The sequence below is a fragment of the Hyla sarda genome, chromosome 4 (genome assembly GCF_029499605.1).
Source record: "Hyla sarda isolate aHylSar1 chromosome 4, aHylSar1.hap1, whole genome shotgun sequence".
NCBI classification, from domain to species: Eukaryota; Metazoa; Chordata; class Amphibia; order Anura; family Hylidae; genus Hyla; species Hyla sarda.
This window is the reverse complement of record NC_079192.1, coordinates 222,131,808-222,146,247: the sequence shown is the minus strand read 5'-3', so window position 1 is coordinate 222,146,247 and position 14,440 is coordinate 222,131,808. Positions and strand designations below refer to the sequence as shown.

The window sequence follows — 14,440 nt, the reverse complement described above, 5'->3', positions numbered from 1 at the left end:
TCTTCTTTAAGGACCCAGTCAATTTTCAGTGTAGGACCCGGCCATTTTTTACACATCTGACCACTATCACTTTAAACATTAATAACTCTGGGATGCTTTTACCTTTCATTCCGATTCGGAGATTGTGTTTTCGAGACATATTCTACTTTATGTCAGTGGTAAAATTTTGTCGAAAATTTTGCATTTTTTTTAACTTTGAGACTCTCTGCTTATAAGGAAAATGAATATTCCAAATAAATGATATATTGATTCACATATACAATATGTCTACTTTATGTATCCATCATAAAGTGTACATGTTTTTACTTTTGGAAGACATCAGAGGCTTCAAAGTATAGCAGCACTTTTCCAATTTTTCACAACATTTTCAAAATCGAAATTTCAAAAGGTTTGTTAACCCTTTAGGTGTTTCACAGGAATAGCAGCAAATTGAAGGAGAAAAGTCAAAATCTTCATTTTTTACACTGGCATGTTCTTGTAGACCCAGTTATTGAATTTTTACAAGGGGTTAAAAGAGAGACATTTTCCTAAAATGTGTAACCCAATTTCTCTCAAGTAAGAAAATACCTCATATGTGTATGTCAAGTGTTTGGTGGGCGCAGTAGAGGGCTCAGAAGGGAAGGAGCGACAGTGGGATTTTGGAGAGTCAGTTTTTCTGAAATGGTTTTTGGGGGCATGTCACATTTAGGAAGCCCTTATGGTGCCAGAACAGCAAAAAAAAAAAAAAAAAAATAGAATAAAATAAAAAAACACATGGCATACTATTTTGGAAACTATACCCCTCAAGGCATGGGTCCAGTGAGCCTTAACATCCCACAGGTGTTTGACGACTTTTCGTTAAAGTTGAATGTGTAAATGATTTTCTTTCACTAAAATGCTAGTTTTCCCTCAAATATTCTTTTTTTTTTTACAAAGGATAATAGGACAAAATGCCCCCCAAAATTTGTAACCCCATTTCTTCTGAGTATGGAAATACCCCATGTTAGGACGTAAAATGCTTTGCGGGCAAACTACAATGCTCAGAAGAGAAGGAGTCACATTTGGGTTTTGAAAAGCAAATTTAGCTGAAATGGTTTTTGGGGGGGCATGCCACATTTAAGAAGCCACTATGATGCCAGAACAGCAAAAAAAAAAAAAAAACACACATGGCATACTATTTTGGAAACTACACCCCTCAAGGCACGTAACAAGGGGTCCAGGTTTTTGACGACAGGTGTTTGACGACTTTTCGTTAAAGTTGGATGTGTAAATTATTTTTTTTTCACTAAAATGCTAGTTTTCCCTCAAATTTAACATTTTGCAAGGGATAATAGGACAAAATGCCCTCCAAATTTTTAACCCCATCTCTTCTGAATATGGAAATACCCCATGTGTGGACATCAAGTGCTCTGCCGGCGCACTACAGCACTACAATGCTCAGAAGAGAAGGAGCGCCATTGAGTTTTTGGGAAAAAAAATTGTTTGGAATGGAAGTCAGGGGCCATGTGCATTTACAAAGTCCCCTGTGCTGCCAGAACAGTGGACCCCCTCACATGTGACCCTATTTTTTAAACGACACCGCTCACAGAAGGCGTACAGTGAGTATTTACACCTCCCTGGCGTTTGACAGATCTTTGGAACACTGGGATGTGCAAACGAAAAATTAAATTTTTCATTTTCACGGACAACTGTTCCAAAAATATCTCTCAGAGACCTGTGGGGCATAAATGCTCACTGTATCCCTTAATACATTACAACATGAGGGGTGTAGTTTCCAAAATGGGGTCACATGTGGGGGGGGGGGTGCATTGTTCTGGCACTATGGGGGCTTTGTAAACACACATGGCCTTCAATTCAGGACAAATTTTCTCTTCAAAAGCCCAATGATGCTCCTTCTCTTCTGAGCATTGTAGTTTGCTTGCAGAGCACTTTACATCCACACAAGGGGTATGTTCTTACACAGAAGAAATGGGGTTACAAATTTTGGGGGGCTTTTTTCCTATTTTCCCTTGTGAACATGAAAAATTTAGGGTAACACCAGCATTTTAGTGATTTTTTTTTCATTTTTCCATCTAAGTTTGAAGAATTTTCATTAAACACCTGTGGGGTGTTAAGGTGCACTATACCCCTTGTTACTTTCCGTGAGGTGTGTAGTTTCCAAAATGCGGTCACATGTGGGTATTTCTTTTTTTGTGTTTATGTCAGAACCACCGTAAAATCAGCCACCCCTGTGCAAATCACCAATTTATGACTCAAATGTACATGGTGCGCTCTCACTCCTGAGCCTTGTTGTGTGTCCGCAGAGCATTTTAAACCCCCATATGGGGTATTTCCATACTCAGGAGAAATTGTGTTACAAATTTTGGGGGGTCTTTTTTTTCCCTTTTAACGCTTGTGAAAATAAAAAGTATGGGGCAACACCAGCATGTTAGTGTAAAATGTTTTATTTTTTTACACTACCAAGCTGGTGTAGCCCCCAACTTTTCCTTTTGATAAGGGGTAAAAGGAGAAAAAGCCCCCCAAAATTTGTAGTGCAATTTCTCCCGATTACGGAAATACCCCATATGTGGCCCCAAACGGTTTCCTTGAAATACAACAGGGCTCCGAATTGAAAGAGCTCCATGTGCATTTGAGGACTAAATTAGGGATTGCATAGGGGTGGAAATAGGGGTGTTGTACACCAGTGATTCCCAAACAGGGTGCCTCCAGCTGTTTCTGAATTTCCAGCATGCCTGGACAGTGGGTGTCTGTCCGGAAATGCTGGGAGTTGTTGTTTTGCAACAGCTGGAGGCTCCATTTTGGAATTACTGCAATACAATACATTTTTCATTTTTATTGGGGGGGGGGGGGGGGCAGTGAAAGGGGGTTTATATGTAGTGATTTACCCTTTATTTTGTGTTAGTGTAGTGTTTTTAGAGTACATTCGCACTGGCGTGTTACGGTGAGTTTCCCGCTAGGAGTTTGGGCTGCAGCAAAAAAATTGCCGCAGCCCAAACTTGAAGCAGGAAACTTACTGTAAACCAGCCTGTGTGAATGTACCCTGTATGTTCACATGGGGGGGGGGGGGGGCAAATCTCCAGCTGTTACAAAACTACAACTCCCAGCATGTACTGATAGGCCGTGCATGCTGGGAGTTGTACTTTTGGAACAGCTGGAGGCACACTGGTTGGAAAACCTTCAGTTAGGTTCTGTTACTTATTTTCCAGCATGCAATGTCAGGCTGCTGCTTCCAAAGCCGGCAGGATATTGTCATGTATCAAAAGAGGCATGGACTCAAGGGACAGGGACATAATACTCCCCCTTTATAAATCATTGGTACTGCCTTACCTGGAATATGCTGTTCAGTTTTGGGCACCTGTCCATAAAAGGGACACTGCGGAGATGGAAAGGGTGCAGAGACGCGCGACTAAACTAATATGGGGCATGGAACATCTTAGCTATGAGGAGCGATTAAAGGAGTTACAATTGTTTAGTCTTGAGAAGAGACGTTTAAGGGGGGATATGATAAACGTATATAAGTATATTAATGGCCCATACAAAAAATATGGAGAAAAACTGTTCAAGGTTAAACCCCCCCAAAGGACGAGGGGGCACTCCCTCCGTCTGGAGAAGCTAAAAGTTTAGTCTCAAGGGGCGACACGCCTTCTTTACCGTGAGGACTGTGAATTTATGGAACGGTCTACCTCAGGAACTGGTCACAGCAGAAACAATTAACAGCTTTAAAACAGGATTAGATACATTCCTGGAACAAAATAAGATTAATGCTTATGAAGAAATATAAAATCTCATCCCTTCCCCAATATCGCGCCACACCCCTACCCCTTAATTCCCTGGTTGAACTTGATGGACATATGTCTTTTTTCGACCGTACTAACTATGTAACTATGTAACCAGTGTGCCTCCAGCTGTTGCAAAGCTACAACTCCCAGCATGTGCTGATCACCAAAGGGCATGCTGGGAGATGTAGTTATGCAACAGCTGGAGGTACGCAACTACAACTCCCAGCATGCCGAGACAGCAGTTTGCTGTGTGGGCATGCCGGGATTTGCAGTTTTGTAACATCTGGAGGGCCACAGTGATCTCCAAACTGTGGCCCTCCAGATGTTGCAATACCACAAATCCCAGCATGCCCAGACAGCAAACAGCTGTTTGGGCATGCTAGGAGTTGTAGTTTTGCAAGATTTGGAGGGATACAGTTTAGAGACCACTGTATAGTGGTCTCAAACTGTAGCCCTCCAGCTGTTGCAAAACTACATATTCCAGCATGCCCAAACAGCTGTCTGGGCATGCTGGGAGTTGTAGTTTTGCAACATCTGGAGTGCTGCAGTTAGAGACCACTGTATAGTGGTCTCAAACTGTTCCCTCCAGATGTTGCTAGGCAATTCATCGGCTTCTGTAGGATCGGGCCGCACAACATCGTCGCCTGCCGATCTCCGTCGCCCGGTGCCTCCGGATGGGTAAGTGGATCTTTGGCGCCCGGTCCTCTGTCATTTCCCCATTCTGCCCCGCCTATTGTGGGTGGCCAGGATAGAAAAATGAAAGTGAACCCCGCCCCGATCTGCTATTGGTCGTTGCTTCTGGCGACCAAAAGCAGGGATAGGAGGGGTGGCACCCCTGCCACCTCACTCCTATCCTTTAAGGGGGATCGTAGGTGTCTTAGACAACCGCGTTCCCCCTTATATTCCGGGTCACCGGGTCACCATAGACCCGTAATGACCCAGAATAGCACAAATCGCAAGTGTGAATTCACTTGTGATTTGCCACGATCGCCAACAAGGGGGGGTCTGATGGCCCCCTTGGGCATTTGCACGGGATGCCTGCTGAATGATTTCAGCAGGCATCCCGGTTGAATCCCCGCCCGGCGCGCGGCAGGGTCCCGAATTCGCCATGACGTACACGTACGTCATGGGTCCTTAAGTACCAGGGTGTCATGACATACGCGTACGTCAAGGGTCCCTAAGGGGTTAAAGAATGGGGATGCAATTTTGATTTCATTTTATTGAATGAAATAAGTCTAAAAAAAATACTTTGTGAACATAGCTATAGAATGATGTTTTATTTATTTATTTATTAATTTCTTCTATTATAATTTTTTAGTCTCCTACCCAGAAACGCCAGGAGGTAAAACAAAGTTAAAAATCTTAAAATTTCTACAACATCACATTTTTTTTTTATATATCAAGCTGTTATTTCATAGAATGATTATTTAAAATTCATATTATCACATTTTTCAGGCAACAGCCCAGGTTTTCCAGGAGGTAAAACGGAATTTAATCTTACTTTACTTCTGTAGCATCAGTTTTAAAAGATATCTGAAAGTTTTCTGAACTATTAACTTCCCATTTCAATAGCCAGATCCATCTGCTCTTCTATATGTTATAATTTCCAATATGCACAGTAACACTTTTTATGCTAGGTTGCTGGTATCTAATCAAAAATTTAGGACGATATAATATTTTTTTTGCTTCATAGTTAGACATAACAAACAAATTTTTCGTAACCCTAAACAAAAATTAAACTCTAATGGGGGGGTACTTCTTTAAACGAATAGTGTAACAGTTTCTACATACTTTAAAATAAGAAAGGAATCTACATTTCTAAAACACCTGCCATGCTAACTCCAGAACTTACAAGTCTCATGTCCAGACCTTTTTTATATCCTGCATGATCTTTAACTAAAATGTTTTATTTATGTGGTTTTATTAAATTTTAAAATATTTGTATTCTAATGGTTGCAAAAATTATTTTGTTTTTCTGTTCTCAAATTTTCTAGGAAATGTAGGAGTTACTGACTCAGTAAAACATAGTACAATGCAACCTTTGTATACCATCATAAAATAATATTTCTATATTACACATTTTTCTATGTCTATATATCTAAATTTAACCCCTTCAGGACCAAGCCCATTTTGGCCTTAAGGACCAGAGCGTTTTTTGCACATCTGACCACTGTCACTTTAAACATTAATAACTCTGGAATGCTTTTAGTTATCATTCTGATTCCGAGATTGTTTTTTCGTGACATATTCTACTTTAACGTAGTGGTAACATTTTTTGGTAACTTGCATCCTTTCCGTGTGAAAAATCCTAAAATTTGATGAAAAATTTGAAAATTTTGCATTTTTCTAACTTTGAAGCTCTCTGCTTGTAAGGAAAATGTATATTACAAATAAAAAATTTTTTTATTCACATATACAATATGTCTACTTTATGTTTGCATCATAAAAGTGACGAGTTTTTACTTTTGGAAGACACCAGAGGGCTTCAAAGTTCAGCAGCAATTTTCCAATTTTTCACAAAATTTTCAAACTCACTATTTTTCAGGGACCAGTTCAGGTTTGAAGTGGATTTGAAGGGTCTTCTTATTAGAAATACCCCACAAAAGACCCCATTATAAAAACTGCACCCCCGAAAGTATTCAAAATGACATTCAGTCATCATTTTAACCCTTTAGGTGTTTCACAGGAATAGAAGCAAAGTGAAGGAGAAAATTCACAATCTTCATTTTTTACACTCGCATGTTCTTGTAGACCCAATTTTAAAATTTTTACAAGGGGTAAAAGGAGAAAATGTATACTTCTATTTGTAGCCTGATTTCTCTCGAGTAAGCACATACCTCATATGTCTATGTTAAGTGTTCGGCGGGCGCAGTAGAGGGCTCAGAAGCGAAGGAGCGACAAGGGGATTTTGGAGAGTACGTTTTTCTGAAATGGTTTTTGGGGGGCATGTTGCATTTAGGAAGCCCCTATGGTGCCAGAACAGCAAAAAACCCTCACATGGCATACCATTTTGGAAACTAGACCCCTTGAGGAACATAACAAGGAATAAAGTGAGCCTTAATACCCCACAGGTGTTTCACGACTTTTGCATATGTAAAAAAAAAATTATTTTTTTTCACTAAAATGTGTGTTTCCCCCCAAATTTCACATTTTTCCAAGGGTTAATAGCAGGAAATACCCCCAATATTTGTAACCCCTTCTCTTCTGAGTATGGAGGTACCCCATAAGTTGACCTGAAGTGCACTATGGGCGAACTACAATGCTCAGAAGAGAAGGAGTCATATTTGGCTTTTTGAGAGCAAATTTTGCTCGGGGGGCATGTCGCATTTAGGAAGCCCCTATGGTGCCAGAACAGCAAAAAATACCCACATGGCATACCATTTTGGAAACTAGACCCCTTGAGGAATGTAATAAGGAATAAAGTGAGCCTTATTACCCCACAGGTGTTTCACGACTTTTGCATATGTAAAAAAAAATAAAAAATTTCCACTAAAATGTGTGTTTCCCCCCTAATTTCACCTTTTTGCAAGGGTTAATAGCAGAAAATACCCCCCAAAATTTGTAACCCCATCTCTTCTGAGTATGGAGGTACCCCATAAGTTGACCTGAAGTGCACTATGGGCGAACTACAATGCTCAGAAGAGAAGGAGTCATATTTGGCTTTTTGAGAGCAAATTTTGCTGGGGGAGCATGTCGCATTTAGGAAGCCCCTAAGGTGTCAGAACAGCAAAATAACCCCCACATGGCATACCATTTTGGAAACTAGACCCCTTGAGGAACGTAACAAGGGGTACAGTGAGCATTTGCCCCCCACTGGTGTCTGACAGGTCTTTGGAACAGTGGGCTGTACAAGTTTTCATTTTCATGGACCACTGTTCCAAAGATCCGTCAGACACCTGTGGGGGGTAAATTCTCACTGCACCCCTCATTACATTCCGTGAGGGGTGTCGTTTCCGAAATGGGGTCACATGTGTTTTTTTTTTTTTTTTGCGTTTGTCAAAACCGCTGTAACAATCAGCCACCCCTGTGCAAATCACCTCAAATGTACATGGTGCGCTCTCCCTTCTGGGCCTTGTTGTGCGCCCCCAGAGCACTTTGCGCTCACATATGGGGTATCTCTGTAGTCGGGAGAAATTGCGTTACAAATTTTGGGGGGCTTTTTTCCCTTTTACCTCTTGTGAAAATGTAAAGTATAGGGCAACATCAGCATGTTAGTGTAAAAAATAAAAAATTTTTACACTAACATTCTGGTGTAGACCCCAACATTTCCTTTTCATGAAGGGTTAAAGAAGAAAAAGCCCCCCAAACCTTGTAACGCAATTTCTCCCGAGTACAGCGATACCCCATATGTGACCCTAAACTGTTGCCCTGAAATACGACAGGGCTCCAAAGTGAGAGCGCCATGTGCATTTGAGGCCTAAATTAGGGATTTGCATAGGGGTGGACATAGGGGTATTCTACGCCAGTGATTCCCAAACAGGGTGCCTCCAGCTGTTGCAAAACTCCCAGCATGCCTGGACAGTCAACGGCTGTCTGACAATACTGGGAGTTGTTGTTTTTCAACAGCTGGAGGCTCTGCTTTGGAAACAGTGGTGTACCGGACGTTCTTATTGGGGGAGGGGGGCTGTGTAGGGGTATGTGTATATGTAGTGTTTTTAACTTTTTATTTTATTTTGTGTTAGTGTAGTGTAGTGTTTTTAGGGTACAGTCACATGGGCGGGGGGTTACAGCGAGTTTCCCAGCGCAAAATTTGCTGCATCTCAAGATGCGAGAAACCCACTGTAAAAGCCTCGCCCATGTGAATGTACCCTGTACATTCACGGGGGTGGCGGGGCGGGGGGGGCTTGCATCAGCTGTTGCAAAACCACAACTCCCAGCATGCATGGTCTGTTAGTGCATGCTGGGAGTCATAGTTTTGCAACAGCTGGAGGCACACAGGTTAGGAAACACTGAGTTAGAAACAGACAATGTTTCCCAACCAGTGTGTCTCCAGTTGTTGCAAAACTACAACTCCCAGCATGCCCAGACAGCTGAAGGGCATGCTGGGAGTTGTAGTTCGACAACATCTGAAGGGCCAGATGTTGCTGAACTAAAACTCCCAGCATGCCTGGACAGTCAGTGCATACTGGGAGTTGTAGTTTTGCAACAGCTGGAAGAGCACAGATTGGAGACCATTATACAATGGTCTCCAAACTGGGGCCCTCCAGATGTTGCAAAACTACAACTCCCAGCATGCATGGTCTTTTAGTGCATGCTGGGAGTTATAGTTTTGCAACAGCTGGAGGCACACAGGTTAGGAAACACTGAGTTAGAAACAATGTTTCCCAACCAGTGTGTCTCCAGCTGTTGCAAAACTACAACTCCCAGCATGCCCGGACAGCTGAAGGGCATGCTGGGAGTTGTAGTTCGGCAACATCTGAAGGGCCAGATGTTGCTTAACTAAAACTCCCAGCATGCCTGGACAGTCAGTGCATGCTGGGAGTTGTAGTTTTGCAACAGCTGGAAGAGCACAGATTGGAGACCATTATACAATGGTCTCCAAACTGGGGCCCTCCAGATGTTGCAAAACTACAACTCCCAGCATGCCCGGACAGCCAAAGGCTGTCTAGGCATGCTGGGAGTTGTAGTTTTCAGACTCCTAGAAGCAGCAGTGAAGATCTTCACTGCTGCCTCTGAGGACCACATACTTACCCGTCGCTGCTCGTCCACGTGGCCGGTCCCGCGCTGCTCCTCGGTCCCGCCGCTGGATCAGGTAAGTCCGCCGGTCCCCACGTGTTCCCCCCGAATGCCGCAGGTCCCCGCGAGCCCCTGCAGCGCTTCGTCCCCCGTTCTGCCCGACTTCCAGGGGCGGGCAGTGCGGGGGATCTGAACTTTCACCCCAGATCACTGTGATTGGTCCACAGGGACCAATCACAGTGATCGCTGACCAGGACCATCAATTGATGGTCCTGGGGGTGAAGCAGAAGTTGTCCCCTGCTGGAAACAGCGGGACTTCTGCCAGTTAACCCGTGCGATGCTGCGCATCGCCGGGTTAACTGCATGTCATTTATAAACGCCGGGATGCGCGAACGCACTGCACAACCCGGCGTTTATATATGACATTCTGCGGGAAGGGGTTAAAGAGAAAATGGGGAAACAATTTTTATAAAATTTTTATTAATGAACTAAAGCTAAAAAAAAATACCTTGTGAACATAACCATAGAATGCTGTAAAGGGGTACTTCAGTGGAAACATTTTTTTTTAATCAATTAGTGGCAGTAAATTAAACAGATTAGTAAATTACAGTAGGGATCAAACGTTTGGGCACCCCAGGTAAAAATGTGTATTAATGTGCATATAGAAGCCAAGGAAAGATAGAAAAGTCTCCAAAAGGCATCAACTTACAGATTAGACATTCTCAATATGTCAACAAAAATTAGATTTTATTTCCATCATTTACACGTTCAAAATAAAAGAAAACAAAAAAATTGCATTTGCAAAAGTTTGGGCACCCTGCAGAATTTATAGCATGCACTGCTACTAATAGCTGAGACCTGCTAGTGTCATGGATTGTTCTCAATCATTATCTGGGAAGACCTGGTGATGTCAATCTCAAAGGTTTTAAATGCCCAGACTCATCTGACCTTGACCCAACAATCAGCACCATGGGTTCTTCTCAGCAGTTGTCTAGAAATCTGAAACTGAAAACAGTTGATGCTCACAAAGCTGGAGAAGTCTATAAGAAGATATCAAAACATTTTCAGATATGAATATCTTCTGTTCGGAATGTAATTAAGAAAAGGCAGTCATCAGAAACAACTCAAAACCCACGTTTGACTGCACAATCCCTCCAGAAAGATCTGGCAGACACTGGAGTTGTGGTACACTATTCTACTATAAAGAGATGCTTTCACAAATATGGTCTTCATGGAAGAGTCATCAGAATAAAACCTCTTCTACGTACTCATCACAAAAATCAGCATTTGAACTTTGCAAATGAACATATAGACAAGCCTGATGCATTTTGGAAACAAGTTCTGTTGACGGATGAGGTTAAAATATAACTTTTTGGCCGGAATGAGCAAAGGTACGTTTGGAGAAAAAGGGGAACAGAATTTAATGAAAAGAACCTCTGTCCAACAGTTAAGCATGGGGGTGGATCAATCATGCTTTGGAGTTGTATTGCAGCCAGTGGCACAGGGAACATCTCACTAGTAGAAGGAAAAATGGATTAACCTCTTAAGGACCCAGGACGTATGGGTACGTCCTGGGTCCCGGTCCTGCGATATAACGTGGGGTCACACGGTGACCCCGCATCATATCGCGGTGGGCCCGGCGTCATAGTAAAGCCGGGACCCGCCTCTAATAGTGCGCGGCACTGATCGCTGTGCCGCGCGCTATTAACCCTTTAGCCGCGCGTTCAAACCTGAGCCGCGCGGCTAAAAATGAAAGTGAAAGTTGCCGGTTAGCTCAGGCAGATGTTCGGGATCGCCGCGGTATAATCTCGACATCCCGAACAGCTGTAGCACAGGAGGAGGTCTTCTTACCTTCTCCTGTGCAGGACGATCGCCGAATGAATGCTTCAAGCCTGAGATCCACGCTTGAGCATTCAATCGCCGAAAACACTGATTGATCCATTCCTATGGATAAGTGTAAAAAAATCATTAACCCTTTCAATTATCCCTTCCCCTAATAAAAGTTTGAATCACCCGGCATTTCCAAGAATAAAAAAAACACAGTGTAAATAATAATAAAAATAAACATATGTGGTATTGCCACGTGCAGAAATGTCCGAATTATAAAAAATATACCACTTTTTAAACCGCTTGTTCAATGGTGTACAAGCAAAAAAATTCAAAAGTCCAAAAATAGCGCATTTTTCATTACTTTTTATACCACAAAAAAGTGAATAAAATGTGATCAAAAAGTCTGATCAGAACAAAAATGGTACTGCTAAAAACTTCAGATGACAGCGCAAAAAAAATAGCCGTCATAGCACCCTGAACACAGAAAAATAAAAAAGTTATAGAGGTCAGAAGATGACCATTTTAAACGTATACATTTTCCTGCATGTATTCATGATTTTTTTTCTGAAGTGATACAAAATCAAACCTATACAAGTAGGGTATCATTTTAACCGTATGGACCTACAGAATAAAGATGAGGTATCATTTTGGCTGAAAAACGGAAGCCCCCAAAACTTACAAAATAGTGTTTTTTCATCAATTTCGTCGCACATTGATTTTTTTTCCCGTTTCACCGTAGATTTTTGGGTAAAATGACTAATGTCATTACAAAGTAGAATTAGTGACGCAAAAAATAAGCCATCATATAGAATTTTAGGTGAAAATTTTTAAGAGTTATGATTTTTTAAAGTTAAGGAGGAAAAATTGAAAATGAAATAACGGAAAAAGCCCGGGTCCTTAAGGGGTTAAATAAAATTTCAGCCAATTTTGGATGCTAACTTGATGCCATCTGTGAAAAAGCTGAAGTTAAAGAGAAGATGGCTTCTAAACACACCTCAAAATCCACGGGGCATTACACCAAGAGGCGTAAACAGAAGGCTTTTTCCATGTCCTTCACAATCTCCTGACCTCAACATAATTGAAAAGAGCAGTGCGTGACAGACAGCCCAGAAATCTCAAAGAACTGGAAGACTTTTGTAAGGAAGAATGGGCATAGATACCTCAAAGAGGGATTGAAAGTCTCTTGCCTGGCTACAAAAAGCATCTACAAGCTGTGATACTTGCCAAAGGGGGCAGTACAAGATATTAACTCTGCAGGGTGCCCAAACTTTTAAAGACACCATTTTTTTGTTTTCTGTTATTTTGAAAGTGTAAATGATGGAAATAAAATCTAACTTTTGTTGACATATTATAAGAATGTCTAATCTGTAATTTGATGCCTTTTGGAGATTTTTCTATCTTTCCTTGGCTTCTTTATGCACATTAATACAAATTTTTACCTGGGGTGCTCAAACTTTTGATCCCCACTGTACTTCTGTTTAAAATTCTTAATCTTTCCAGTACTTAGCTGCTGTATGCTCCAGAGGAAGTTATTTTCTTTTTGAATGTCTTTTCTGTCTGAACACAGTGCTCTCTGCTCTGGACGGGGTCCCGGCTCTGCCACAGCTCTCCAATGCAGGAGGTGTGACTGCCACAGTATGATACCGCAGTCGACATGCCCCCTCCATGTGTCTCTATGGGAGAAGCAGAGATGAAGCGTTAGTGCATCCCCGCCTCTCCCAAAGAGCTGTATGGAGGGGGCGTGTCATTGATCTCAGTGAAGTCGAGGACACGCACATTAGCTGCCATTGTTTTTTTTTTTTTCTGGCACGCTTTACTAAACCCACTGTCGAACAGTTAGGGGTATTTGGAAGTGACTTGCTACTGCCTGGAGGTACGCAACTACAACTCCCAGCATGCCGAGACAGCTGTTTTCTGTTTGGGCATGCGGGGATCTCAGTGGAGGGCCACAGTGATCTCCAAACTGTGGCCCTCCAGATGTTGCAAAACTACAAATTCCAGCATGCCCAGACAGAAAACAGCTGTGTGGGCATGTTAGGAGTTGTTGTTTTGCAAGATTTGGAGGGATACAGTTTAGAGACCACTGTATAGTGGTCTCAAACTGTAGCCCTCCAGCTGATGCAAAATTACATATTCCAGCATGCCCAAACAGCTGTCTGGGCATGCTGGGAGTTGTAGTTTTGCAACATCTGGAGGACAGCAGTTAGAGACCACTGTAGAGTGGTCTCAAACTGTACCCTCCAGATTTTGCTAGGCAACTCACCGGCTTCCGTAGGATCCAGCTGCTCGACATCGTCGCCCTGCCGATCTCCGTCGCCCGCTGCCTCTGGATGGGTAAGTGGATTTTTGGCGCCTGGTCGTCTGTCGTTTCCCCATTCTGCCCCTCATATTGTGGGTGGGCAGGATGGGGAAAATGAAAGTTAACCCTCCCCCACCCCTTATCTGCTATTGGTCTTCACTTCTTGCGACCAATAGCAGGGATAGGAGGGGTGGCACCCCTGCCACCTCACTCTTATTCCTTCAGGGGGATCGTAGGTGTCTTAGACAACCGCGTTCTCCCTTATATTCCGGGTCACCATAGATCCGTAATGACCCGTAATCATGCAAATCGCAAGTGTGAATTCACTTGCAATTTGCAGCGATCGCCAACATGGGGGGGGTCTGATGACCCTCCTGGGCATTTGCACGGGATGCCTGCTGAATGATTTCAGCAGGCATCCCGGTCAAATCCCCACCCGGCGCACGGCAGGGGCCTGAATTCGCCATGACGTACGCGTATGTCATGGGCCCTTAGTACCAGGGTGTCATGACGTACGCGTACATCAAGGGTCCTTAAGGGGTTAAAGAATGGGGATGCAATTTTGATTTAATTTTTTTTTATGAAATAAGCCTAAAAATCACTTTGTGAACATAGCAATAGAATGATGTTTTATTTATTTATTCTATTATTATTTTTTAGTCTCCTACCCAGAAACACCAGGAGGTAAAACAAAGTTAAAAATCTTAACATTTCTTTAACATCACATTTTTTATACATCAAGCTGTTATTTCATAGAATGATTATTTAAAATTCATATTATCATATTTTTCAGGCAACAGCCCAGGTTTTCCAGGAGGTAAAACGGAATTTAATCTTACTTTACTTCTGTAGCATCAGTTTTTAAATGATATCCAAA

At 42.4% G+C, this 14,440-nt stretch overlaps 1 protein-coding gene across 1 annotated transcript in view; it reads left to right on the top strand.

The window, feature by feature from the left end:
* MUC19 (mucin 19, oligomeric) overlaps nt 1-14,440 on the top strand; it is a 199,886-nt gene that overhangs the window by 143,398 nt on the left and 42,048 nt on the right. Inside the window, exons 51-52 of the mRNA XM_056569863.1 lie at nt 14,224-14,247; nt 14,357-14,380. Coding sequence (XP_056425838.1) covers nt 14,224-14,247; nt 14,357-14,380 — 48 coding nt within the window. The remainder of the gene's footprint in view (nt 1-14,223; nt 14,248-14,356; nt 14,381-14,440) is intronic.